This window comes from Paramormyrops kingsleyae, chromosome 10 (assembly GCF_048594095.1).
Source record: "Paramormyrops kingsleyae isolate MSU_618 chromosome 10, PKINGS_0.4, whole genome shotgun sequence".
In the NCBI taxonomy this organism is placed as follows: Eukaryota; Metazoa; Chordata; class Actinopteri; order Osteoglossiformes; family Mormyridae; genus Paramormyrops; species Paramormyrops kingsleyae.
The window spans coordinates 16,148,750-16,161,332 of NC_132806.1; the positions used below are offsets into that span (position 1 = coordinate 16,148,750).

The following is a 12,583-nucleotide window of genomic DNA, read 5'->3' on the forward strand; positions in this document are numbered from 1 at the left end:
TGCTTACCCGTTCAGCATTAGTCTAAAAACTATGGACTGCCAAAAGGGTCATAAACGCCTCAACGGACTCTTGTCTTAAGCGCACACGCAAAAAAAAACATGTCAAATGCGCATATTGTACACCATAAGTACACGGAAATGACATGATATGAAGGTGCTTTTAGTGTGTCAAAAACAACAGACGTAAAAAAGTGTCAATAAGGTGTCAAATATGTGTCAAAAAGACACAAAAAAATCTCCAGTGCACACACGAAAAACACCTCAAAGACACATATCAACACTAGCCCGAAATATATCTAGTACCAAAGGAGTGCGGCTTTCAGGATTTAAACTGGTTCTATGGTGTTACAGTGCCTTGCAAAAGTATTCACCCCCCTTGGCATTTTTCATGTTTTGTTGCCTCACAACCTGTAATTAAAATCGATTGTTTGACAGTTTGCACTATTTCATTTACAGAATATGCCTACAACTTTGAAGATGTATTTCTTTTTTTATTGTGAAGCAAACAACAAATAGGACAAAATAACAGAAAACTCTCCCCCTAAATCAGTACTTTGTAGAGCCACCTTTTGTGGCAATTTCAGCTGCAAGTCACTTTGGATAACTCTCTATGAGCTTGCTACATCTTACCACTGGGATTTTTTCCTATTCCTCAAGGCAAACCTGCTCCAGCTCCTTCATGTTGGATGGTTTTCGCTTGTGAACTTCAAGTCTGACCACAGATTCTCAGTTGGATTGAGGTCTAGATTTTGACTAGGCCATTCCAACACATTTAAATGTTTCCCCTGAAACCACTCGAGTGTTGCTTTAGCAGTATGCTTCGGGTCATTGTCCTGCTGGAAGGTGAACATCCATCCCAGTCTCAAATCACAGGCAGACTGACACAGGTTTTGCTCAAGAATATCTCTGTATTTAGCACCATCCATCATTACCTCATCTCGGACCAGTTTCCCAGTCCCTGCTGCTGAAAAACATCCCCACAGCATGATGCTCCCACCACCATGTTTCACTGTGGCGATGGTGTTCTGGGGGTGATGGGATGTGTTAGTTTTGCGCCAGATATGGCATTCTCCTTGGTGGCTGAAATCTGGGCAGTCGTCCACATGCCCTCTTATTTTTAACGCTAAATAATGGCTTTTTTCTGACCACTCTTCCATAAAGCCCAGCTCTATGGAGTGTATGGCGTATTGTGGTCCTATGGACAGATACTCCAGTCTCTGCTGTGGAACTCTGCAATTCATTCAGGGTTACCTTTGGTCTCCATGCTGCCTCTCTGATTAATGCTCTCCTTGCCCAGTCTGTGAGTTTTGGTGGGTGGCCCTCTCTTGGCAGGTTTGTTGTGGTACCATGTTCTTTCAGGCCTCAGCGAGTCTGTGGGTCCTTGAGCAAAGCCCTTAATCCCCCCCAGCTCCCTGGGTGCCACAACAGGTGGCTGCCCTTCGTGACCAGCTTGCTTTCACCTATAGATGTATGTATATGTAAAGAGAATTTCCCCACAGGGATCAATAAAGTATTAATTATTGTTATGTTTGATTGAACACCACAGTGTAATGTCTGAGAGTCAGACTTGTTTTGTCTTCATTGAGAATTGATGGGGTTTGACCTCTGTTCCTGTGAGGCAACAGCAGTCCTCTTCCTTATGTGTACCCCTTATTATAATAAATGCTTTGATTATTTACCTATGTTTTGTAATAGATTCCGTTGTTTCAGCCTTAAGCAATGAACCAGACCAGAGACACTTTCTTTTGGAGGAAGAAGTTTATTTCCAGATAATGTTCTCTGGTGCAGTGAATGTTGTTATGCCCAGTCTTCTCAGCCTTCTTATCCTAAATTGTGGGTGTGATACCAGACTTTTCACGGAGTCTAATACAATAGATCATGTTTGATCACAGCCAACAGGAGCCCCGAGATAAAAGGACAGGAACCAGAAGATGGTGATGAATGACTCAGTTCCTTGATCATACTATCTTGTGGCAGCCTTTGGTAACTGATTTGCATTGAATAGCACCTTGCCTTTAGGTCTCAGTAGGGAGTGAGGGCAGGGTGGTTTTCTAATTACCATTACTATTACAGGAGGCCACACAAGCTAGGATTCCTGTGTTACAAAGTAATAGAACAACCAGTAATATAACAAAGTAACATGGTGTAATATTGGAGTTCTTTTTTACTGGACTTTGATTAAACCCTTCAGTGGTTGGCTTAGCTACAGTATGGCTAGGGTCAACCTGGGCCTGGAAAATAAATCCTTAATTTATTAAATGAAAGTGAATAAGAAAGTTCAAACAAGGAGACCTACTGTAATGAACATTAGTGCATCCAATCGCAGCAGTCCAGGTTTTTTATAAAGAGTCAATCACTTCTTTGCCGTTACAGCTATTCGTGACGACACACAAAACGAGAGGAGGGAAAAACCTTGCGGGAACCAGGGAACTGAACAGACCGAGCCAGAAGGTGGAACAAGGGAGTGAGGACCACAAGGGAGAATAGGAGGACCTGGGATAGGGCCACGAGATGCATGAACACAAAAAGGAACAAAACTTGTAGACCAGGAACAAATGTCTTGGGGACTAGACACGAAGACTGAGGGACAGAACCAGGGACAACTATCTTGGGGGCAGAACACGAAGGGACAGGATCTGAAACATGTGGGGACCAGAAAGGAATAGGGGAACTGGCTTGGGGGCAGCAGACTTAGGAACAGAGGAGGAAGGGACTCAGTAGGAACAGACTGGGGTTGAAGAGACACTGGAGGTTTAACAGACCGGGGTGAGACACAGAGGGACAAGGAGAGTGGACCGCCACGGGCCTAGGTGTATGAGAGGCTAGGCTAAGCAGCAGCACAACTAGAGCAGGAGCTGGGTCTGGTGACACCTTGGAATGGAAGGAAGGGAACTGGAGGCCGACGAGGGGACTCAAAGATGAGTGCTGGAGGCCGACGAGAGGGCTCCAGGATGGGTACTGGAGGAAAAGAGGGACCAGAGCATCGAGGTGACATGGTAACTGGACCAGGGCGGATGGCCTGAACTCTGTGACCCCGTCTTCCCCAACAGGAGATGGAGAACCAGCCTGTCCATCCTAGAGACCCTGACTTATCCCACTGTCCATTGCAGGACATGGGACGGTAGAAAACAAAACCATGAGCAGAGACCAGAGCTCAATATTCAGGGCTCAGAGGTAGGTCCAGAGAGTCCCCCTTCGTGTTCCCTGAAGGGGTAAACCCGAGACCCTTCCCTTTGGGATGGTGACAACAAGGAAAGACGAGGTGGGTACCTAGGTGACAACAGCCTTGGGGACCGCTGCGGAGGCAAACACAGACCATGGACCTAGGACCATGTTTAGGAACCCCTGACTTAGCCAGGTGCCAGTGCCAGAAGACATCTGCTTCTGCTTTGGTCTTACACTTGCACAACCACAGGGACTAGAGTACAGTTGGGGGCTCTGACAGGTCTTTCCAGATTCCAGGAATTTCTCAGTCATCATCGTGCCATGGCAGTTGAATGGGATGGTATTATCCACTTGCAATCAGATATATAAGATTTCCTTACACTGTGGTTGAACAAACAAACATCAAAGCACAATTCGTAGCAATGTCGGGTTTTCCAAATGTAATCAGAATATAATTTGGAGCTGCAGCAATAGGATATATTACGGCGTTGCATGTACGTGATACAGTATGTCATAGAGCTGACGTAGTACGCAATAAAAGGGGACATTTTAAAACGCTTAATGTGAAAAGGCTTAATGTAACTTAATGTGCCAAAACAACCACCAAAAATCACCAAATTTGTCACACATATATCTGGCCATAAATACTTTTACCTGACAAAAAATCAAAACCGACATTCTAAAACGCTTAATGTGAAAAAGCTTAACGTAACTTAATGTACCAAAACAGCCACTAAAATAAAAGCGATGTCGCTTGGTTACAATACAGCTCAACAAATTATTCCAATATCACGCAAAAAATAGAATGTCATTTAACAAACAATCCACAAATGCTTACCATCCATCCGTAAAGATACACCCAAACGCAATACACAAGTCAGTGTGACTAAAATTCCTCCCTCGTTTCACGTATTTGGCTAGCTGTAGAGGGTGAAAGTTTCGCCTGCAGTGCGAATGAACTACTCTCATCCAACTCGCAACATGCTCGACTCTGTGTTCGAATGAACTCTCTCCCTCCCTCTTCCCAATCAGACTCACCGAACAATTCCTTATTCCCGCTTTTATCTCAATCTCTGTCCCTGCCCTTGCCATCCATTCCTCGTGTGCACCACCGGAAGTAGTAAGGCTCACCTAAAGACAAACCAGCTCCTTCAATAGGAACAAATAGAGTAAAATAGAGACCAACCTGCATAAAACTTCTGTCACTGGCTATACTACACTCAGCCACGTCGCGTACGTCACTATAAGTCCTGTATGCACATTGCGAGTTAACCTTGCAGTATCGCATGAAAGGGGTCGGGTGCCCACGTTCTGCTTACAGTTTGGCTTGCTTCGTTATTGCTAATATTCCCTATTCCCACTTCCCCCTTTTCCTTTGGGTGACCCAACCCGCAATATATCCAGTATTGAGTAAATGGGGAAAAGTTATGTTATATCCTGTAAGTTAGCCCATTCCCTGCGTAAAGAGCATGATGGCGTTATGGTTAATTATATAAGTTATAACAATGAGCACACGTACCAGGCTGGAGGATGTGTTACTGTACGTTAGTATTGAGAAGCCCGTGCCATTCCAGTTGGTAAAGTTAAACAGCATTGTCTTTCATACGGTTAAGAATAGTTTTATTAGCAGCGTCCGATGCAAGGAAAAACCGTCTGTATGCGGATGCGATTATCCTCCTGAGACCCAAGGAAAAAAGTGTCCTTCAATTGTAGGTTATTTGTCTTTGGAGGAAATAAGACATCTTACAATTTAGATTTTTTCAAATTTATTCTTATTTTAATTTCACAGCATGTCCTCTTCAGTGCACAACAAGAATAAATACGTTTCACATAAGTGAAAAAATAAATGCAAAAATACAATGTCCACTACAATGGACATAAATGAATAGGTCGGGTCTCAGGAGGATATAGCACTGTTATTTAACCACAAGGTGTCGCCATTATCCTTCATGTAACCAGGCTAAGTTACTATGCGTGTATTTTTTTTTATATCTCATTTATTTTCTTGAAGGATAATATTATTTATATGTACTCTAAGCTTCCGTTTGGATTGGGAATGTACTGTACTCATATACCTAGTTGTTCCAGACTGATGACAATACTGGGTGTGAACTGCATGATCACTGCTGGAATCCAATACAACTCATTAAAGAATCACGTCCCCATATCCTAATTTTTTGTATACACATAGAATAACTGGGGTGCCTGAGGAGAGGTTTTGGAACTGAAGTGGTGTTCATCTAGCCATCCAAGATATCAGGAACCTCTTGTTAATGCTACTGTTAATTTACATATCTTTTAATGTTAAATTGCGTTTCTTCAGAGCAAATCTACACTTACTACCCAGACAAATAGCTTTCAACATTTTCTTTGACTTCCTAAGACTTTAACACTGTACTGCATATTAGGGCTCGGCAAAAAAATCGATTTTTCGATATATCGTTTTTTAAAATGTAGTCGATTCAAAATCGATTCTCAATGGACACGTATCGATTTTTTCGATATTTATTTACACGAGCATTAAACGTAAGATTTACGCTAATCTTATTACTAGTCTAATCCACTAGGTGTCATCCCCTTATTTACCTTGCGCTATGTTACAATGGAGAGTCCGTTATTCATTCATTTCATTCATAAAATGGCGGATTCAGGTGCGTTCCCGATACCAACCACACCTTCAAATAAAAAGTCAGAGATATGGAAGCATTTCACATTGCGCAAGAAAGATAAAGTTACAGTGGACAAGAACACAGCTATATGCCTGATTTGTAACTCTGAGGTGAAATGCTGTAGTAATACTACAAATCTGCAGAGCCATTTGACAAGACATCACCCAGACGTGCAGATTCTAGCACCCCTGCAGCCTAACAGACAACCGAAGATTTCAGACGCATTCAAAAGTAAAATTCCTCACAATTCACCTCGTGCACAAAACATCACTGAATCGATTGCATTATTTATTTGCAAAGATTTAAGACCATACAGCGTTGTCGAAAACTACGGATTCCGTTACATGTTGAATGTGCTGGAGCCTCGTTATTCTATTCCTAGTCGTAAACGATTAAGCGAAGAAATTATCCCAAGACTGTACCATGAAGTGAAGTCAGAGATATGGAAGCATTTCACATTGCGAGAAGTACTTTTACACTGTACTGCATATCTCCTAATTTAACTTTTGATGAACTTCTTAAGTTTCTTATCTGTGTGCAATACATTTCTAAGCAATGTTAAACATATGCTCTTGCACATTCCCCCAGCCATGTAATCAGAGCTTGTGCTCTAACAACAGCTGTTCCCAGTAGCCGTCATACAGCTTCACCCCCACAGAGCACTCACAAAATGCCCGCAGTCTCCCCCACAATGACTGATGCATGTATATGTGCATAAGAACCAAGCCCTGAATCTCACCCCTCACCATCTCCATGTGGGCCAGCAAGGCCCTGTAGGCAAGATCTGGTTTGGTACCAAACAGCTCAATACTGAAGTGGAAGGACCCTCCCTTATAGGGGACTGGGAATGGGGGGATGTGCAGGCTGAGGGAGGTTGGCTGCTCCAAGCTATCAGCCAACCATGTGAGGTTCCGTCTCCGCAGCACCTCAAGGTTGCTTTCCATCAGCTTGAAGGGCTGCCAGTCCTGAATAATCAGATCACCAGGCAGCTCGATTTGAGAGGAAACACCGGGATCCAGCAGAATGTGCCTCAGCTGCTCCTCTTCCAAGACCACAAGTCTGGACTCCTGCTCCAGGCTTCCTGTCCCTGTTCCATGTTCCAGTTTAGCCCTTAAGGTGGAGAGATAGGCATCAAACGCCTCTGCTTCAATCTGAAGTGAGAGGATGGCCTGGAGCACAGAAAGGTGATGCAGAAGAGCAAAGGAGCATGAGTGGATGAAAGGGGGAAAAGGAAAAGGAGTACCAGGAACAGGGAAAATTACTTAAAGGAGAGTGAAACACCTCAAGAGACACTTTTAGCAGAACTGATTTATGTTTGGTATTTTTTTCTTACCTACACTAGGATTATAATAATGAGATATTTTAATTAAAAAAAAATTCGAGATAAACAACAAGCTAGTCGTCCAACACCCACACCGAAAACACAATCACACAGACAAGCACGCAAGCAGCACGAAGCAGACAAATTACATTTTTTAGGCGAAAGAAAAACATGAATTATTTAAAGATAATCTACGAAACCGCTGCATTAAAACTAGCCAACAGCGGGGAGGTGGTTCTCAAACTTTTTACACCATGTACCACCTCAGCAGATAGTACTGTATGTTCTGTATTAACTAGCGGCAAAGAAGCTGTCAGTGTGTGGTACCATAGTTTGAGAAACACTGGTCTAAAGTAGATAAATGAATTCAACACAAATTTCTAAGACTCTTTTAGAAATCATCGAGGAGTTAACCATTTTTAACTGCATTGGAAACATGGCTACAAAGCGGAACTCAAAGTAGCATCATAAATCCTTCTGTCATCTTGTTTTGTGTGTAGGTTATGCCTACTTCACCAACAAATCTATAATCGCCGGTTCCTCAGTGACTCCGACAGATTACTTGTCCATTACCATCTATTATCGATAATATTGTTAAATAGCAAAATCTACTGTAGGCTTACACGTTCCTCCCTAATATGATTTACAGCTGCAAAATTCAACTAGAATAAGCAAAATCGAGGCATATTAACATCCGCCCCCACTCACCCGCTTTGTCAACAGTGAGTACTTGGCCAGCGTCTTAGGTCCTGGGTCTTTTCCCCAAGCCCACCTCTTCATCTTGACATTGGGGTAAAGCTGCCGGATGTACTGATCTGTGAATCTGGTAATGACCCCAGCCAAGCCCTGGCCACGCTCACTGGGACAGACACGCAGCCCCTCCAGGACCACCGTACTGCCCCCATCAACAATCAGCCCGGACTCCAGTGCCACCTGAGAGAACGTCACCACCATTATCATCATAATCATCATCGGCAAGAACATGCTCACTGTAAAATTTCCAGTATAATGTTGTAATGAGCTGCTACCCCCCAGTATCAAACCTGGTGTCCTACAAACTCCACAGATAACATAGATTCTCTCCAAACAATCCTGCATCTCACTTCTTCTTGCTTCTTAATGCTGGCTGACACCTTGCCCACTACAGAGTCCTCTTACCAGCTTTCCATCTCTCTTGGCCAGAATCACCACCCTGTGCGGCTCCGTCATCCAGCTGTGATAGCGGTGAGGCAGGTAATCGTTGCCTTCGTATATGCCGTCTGAAATGGCCATCACGTCATCGTAATCTCCCGGGGATGCCAGCCAGAAGGTCAGCCCGCCGCTTTCACCTATTTTGCCTCCCTTCATTGCTTACAAGCAGAGCTTGTCTTTGTTTATAAGATAAATCCACACGTCTTTGAATCTTCAGTGTATTGCTGTAATCAAGACATTGAAATAGAGAACACAAGCAACGATTCAAGTTCAGATGTGATTTTTATGAGGCAAACAACATTGGCGCTACTTTGGCATGTGTTTATTTTAAAGTAATATAAAACCAAAGGAATTTAACTGTACCTTGATTTCCTCAGCTAACTTAAAACTGGCCGATTTATCCGAAGCTATACCTTAAACCTTAAAGGTATAGGTAAGGTCCCACAATAAAGAATCTATAAAACAGCTTTTTAACTTAATACTGGACCCGTCCTTTGCACCTCTCCAGATGTTGCCCCCTTCGCATGAAGGATGCTCTTTTAACCTGAACTACAATCTCACTTTGTCTTTGTTTTTTAACCACGGCTCAACGCATATACGCTATTTATACTGTGACGCTGCTGCCCCGGTCAGTTTGAGTTAATTATTCAGGCTAAGTGTGTGTACTTGAGTATTTATGTGACCTAGTGCAGCACCTAGTGGCCCTCAAAAAATATGGCAACTTTTTATAAAATACAGCTCTGGAAAAAATAATCAGACCGCTCCATATTTAAGATAAAATCTGAATTTGTAAATCCTGGTTTAACCCTGGTTCTGTTGGCAGAAGGCTACACTGCACGGCAGGAATGTAATTATTCAGAGTTTAGAGCCAACGCCCGAAGATGTGCACAGCACAGCAGCACCATCTCAACCTAGAGTCACGTCCTCAGTATGGTGGTCATATTTTGTAATATTGTCCGAAACATAATAAACAGTAATACTAAATGTGCTGCCTGCGTGTTTGTCTTCTTAAACAAGCAACTTATTTAAATCAGTATGGATATTGGCAAGTGGAAAAGAATACACCTTCACCCACAGTGATGTCGGAGGCCCCCTCAGCTGCTGGGAAAATGCTAGTTATAACTGTATACCCAACAACTGCAGCAACTTGCTGCTTAAACCGTGAGCCCCAGAATTCCACTACCTCCTCCAGGAGTGCTGACACTCACGGTGGGCTGTGACTCGCCTTTTCACAGACAGGAATCCACCTGTGATAGGGAAAGGGTACGCTCTAAGTAATTTGTCTCTGGACGAGACCTGAGTGATCTATTACATGATAGGTGGGTGCGCGAGACCTTGGGAAAGTCCCTGATTTTGAGTGGCGCCACTGTATAGCATGAGAGTGTTGTTGTGCGATGGGGCACTGGGTGGCAGGGAAGCCGTCACCCACGTAGGGACCAGAAACGACAGTGAAGGCTTGGTACGAGAAGGGGCAGAGGGCAGGGTGGTGTGTGCACTGTGTAATGTGGCAGTGTATGGTGAAGGATGGACAGTGCATGCATTGCATGCTGTAGTACAGCACTGCGTAACTAGCCAGTGACTGGTAAGATTCCTGTGTGAGGACAGGAACAACCTAAGACAGATGCTGTCGTAGACCCCTGGCACCAGGCTGAGGGACTGTTTGGAGTTTGGTCTATACTCCCGGAGTTAGAGATAGTGTATGACGATAAGACCGTATGTGTTGCTTTCGAAAAAATGTGTTTGTGATAAAGGGAGTGGTGCTGGTGGTCTCCCAAGTGCAGTATCCTCAGTGGGATAAAAAGATACAATGAGTTGCTTTTGCTCCGTGCTGTTGCATGCAGGTGTCAACTTTAAATGGCATCCCCAAGGCAGATAGTAGAACAGACAACAGTATTGGGACTAAAAAAGGCTTATAAAAAATGGAATCGTCAGACTTGGGGTGGATGGCCGAATTAACTTGATGGCACTCTAAACTTTGTGTCCTTGGTGAGAGCAAGGAGGGGGGGCAGAATAGAGTGGAGCAGCTGAGAGATAAGGTTAGCAGAGAGGAAAGGGAGGCGATCCGACTGCTGCTGAAGAAGGGGGGGCAGTGGGACTGATGCCACGGCCTTCTGTGAAACAGGAAGAGTTTCTCCACAACGAGGATGAGGGTGGAAGTGGGGAAAGAGGGTTTGACAGTGATCTCAGAGCCTTTGCGACTGTGATACGTAATGGAGGAAGAAAACCTTGCCGCTTGGTGGCTAGTGGATGACACAATCCTGAGAGATCTGCTGTGTCTGTCCATTTGCCAGCTAACCAGGAGAAGTAGTATGTGGGAGGTTAGATCCCTCATGTATCATAAAGAGAAAGGGTGATGCAGGAGAAGATAAGGAGAAAGGTAAGGATCCGCTGTCAGAATGGTTAGGAGACGTCCCAGATTGCTTGTGGGCAAAGGGAAAAAATGATTTTGGCATAGTGGTGTCAGCTGAGCCTTTGGTGGTCCACCCTAAGTCTGACTTTTGGCCTCATAAGACCCAGTATCACTTATCTAGAGAAGCAGATGAGGGAGTGAGAGAAGTACATGCAGATCTGGTGAAAAGGGGGGCTTTGTCACGTCCGATCCTCTTGTGTGCCAGGCCCCCTCATTAACCTCGTGTGGAATCCCTATGTTTACCAGCTGTTCTTGGTTTCCTGCCATTAGTCCTGTGTAGTCCGTGATCCAGTATGTTTCCCCAGTCCAGTCATTGACGTTACGTGTTTCCTATGCCCTTGAAAGGGTTGATTCCTAATAAAACCCCTTATTCCCTGACCCTGCGACTCCAGTTCATGTTTCCCGGCTCCGTGCTCACATTAGTCGTGATAGACTATTAAGGAAATAGCCTATTCCCCGGTCAATTCTCTTATGTTACCCGTAAAAAATGCAAATGGTACCTGGTGGTTGGTACAAGATCTGAGGGGTGTCAATGCAGCCATACACCCCCAGGCTCCTACTGTGCCTAACCCAGTTACGATTCTGACTTCCATATCAGCAGAGGCCAAATGGTTTTCTGTCATTGACTTGGCTAATGCATTCTTTTCTTTCCCAGTAGATCCAGATTCTCAGTACTGGTTCGCCTTCACCTTTCAGGGGTAGCGGTGAACCTGGACAATGATGCCCCAGGGTTACATGGAGGCACCTAGCATGTATGGGCTGGAGCTGGAGCTGGTGATCCTGACACAGGCCAGGACATCTCACTTGATGCCTGCACAATCGGTGCATTATCAGAACATGTTACTAACATTGGCAAATGTGACTGTGGAAAGGTGCTCTGCTTTGAACCCAGCGACCCTCCTTCCCACTAGGGAGGACAGGGAACCGCATGATTGTTTACAGGTAATTGACTGTGTGTGCAGATCTAGACTGGATCTACCTGACATGCCACTGCAAGGAGGCACCATCCTATTTGTCGATGGGAACTCTTTGAGACTGGAGGATGGATCACCAGTTACTTCCTATGCCGTGGTGTTGCAGGAGGGATCACCTGCGGACGGAGGGCATCTGACCAGACATTGGTCCGCACAGGTGGCTGAGCTGTTTGCTCCGCAACAGGCCTGTAAACTGGCTGAGTGTGTCACGATCATGGCGCACTGTGGAATCAGAGAGGTTTTCTGACCAGCAGTGGGAAACCCATTCAGCATCATCAGTTGGTGGAACAATAGTGGTAATAGTGAAGTGCCAGGCACACAAAAACAAGGAGGCTGATGAAATCAGTCAAGGCAACGACTATGCCGACCAGTGGGCTAAGAGTTAGCTAAGAATCTCTGAGCTTGGGAATAAGGTTCTGCTGGCAAATATTTTTGATAACCCATGTGTCGGAAATGACCTTGTTTTGATTCAAACAGGTGCAACAGAGGGTGAGCTCCACGGATGGAAAAGGAACGGAGCACGGTGTGATGTGGTGGCATTCTGGGACCTCGTCTCCCTAGGTCCGTGTATCCAGGGATGGCCAAAGCCGTTTATGGCCTGGATCAGGTGTCTCGTGACGGGATGGTGGCAGCCATGACTCGGGTGTGACATGCCCCTGGGTTTTCTGCAACTGCTGCGCAATTCAGCGGGAAGTGTATGCTGTGCATGAAATTCAATGTGGGAAAGGGCATTCCAACCCACCCTGCAATGACCCCCAGTCCCCAAAGCCCGTTCGATCACCTGCAGATGGATTTCATTGAGCCGACGTATTGCAAGGGATATAAGTTTTGTTTTGTAATTGTAGATCTGTTT

The 12,583-nt window shown here is 44.8% G+C and overlaps 1 protein-coding gene across 1 annotated transcript; it reads right to left on the minus strand.

Annotated features, from left to right (window-relative positions):
- Positions 1-6,101: 6,101 nt before the first annotated feature.
- LOC140593309 (probable N-acetyltransferase 16) lies at positions 6,102-9,186 on the minus strand. The gene is made up of 4 exons (XM_072717411.1): positions 8,710-9,186; positions 8,314-8,570; positions 7,864-8,088; positions 6,102-7,003 (listed from the first exon to the last, which is right to left on the minus strand). The coding sequence occupies exons 2-4, from the start codon at positions 8,500-8,502 to the stop codon at positions 6,431-6,433; spliced, it is 987 nt and encodes a 328-aa protein (XP_072573512.1). The 5' UTR covers positions 8,503-8,570; positions 8,710-9,186; the 3' UTR covers positions 6,102-6,430.
- Between the last annotated feature and the right edge of the window lie 3,397 nt (positions 9,187-12,583).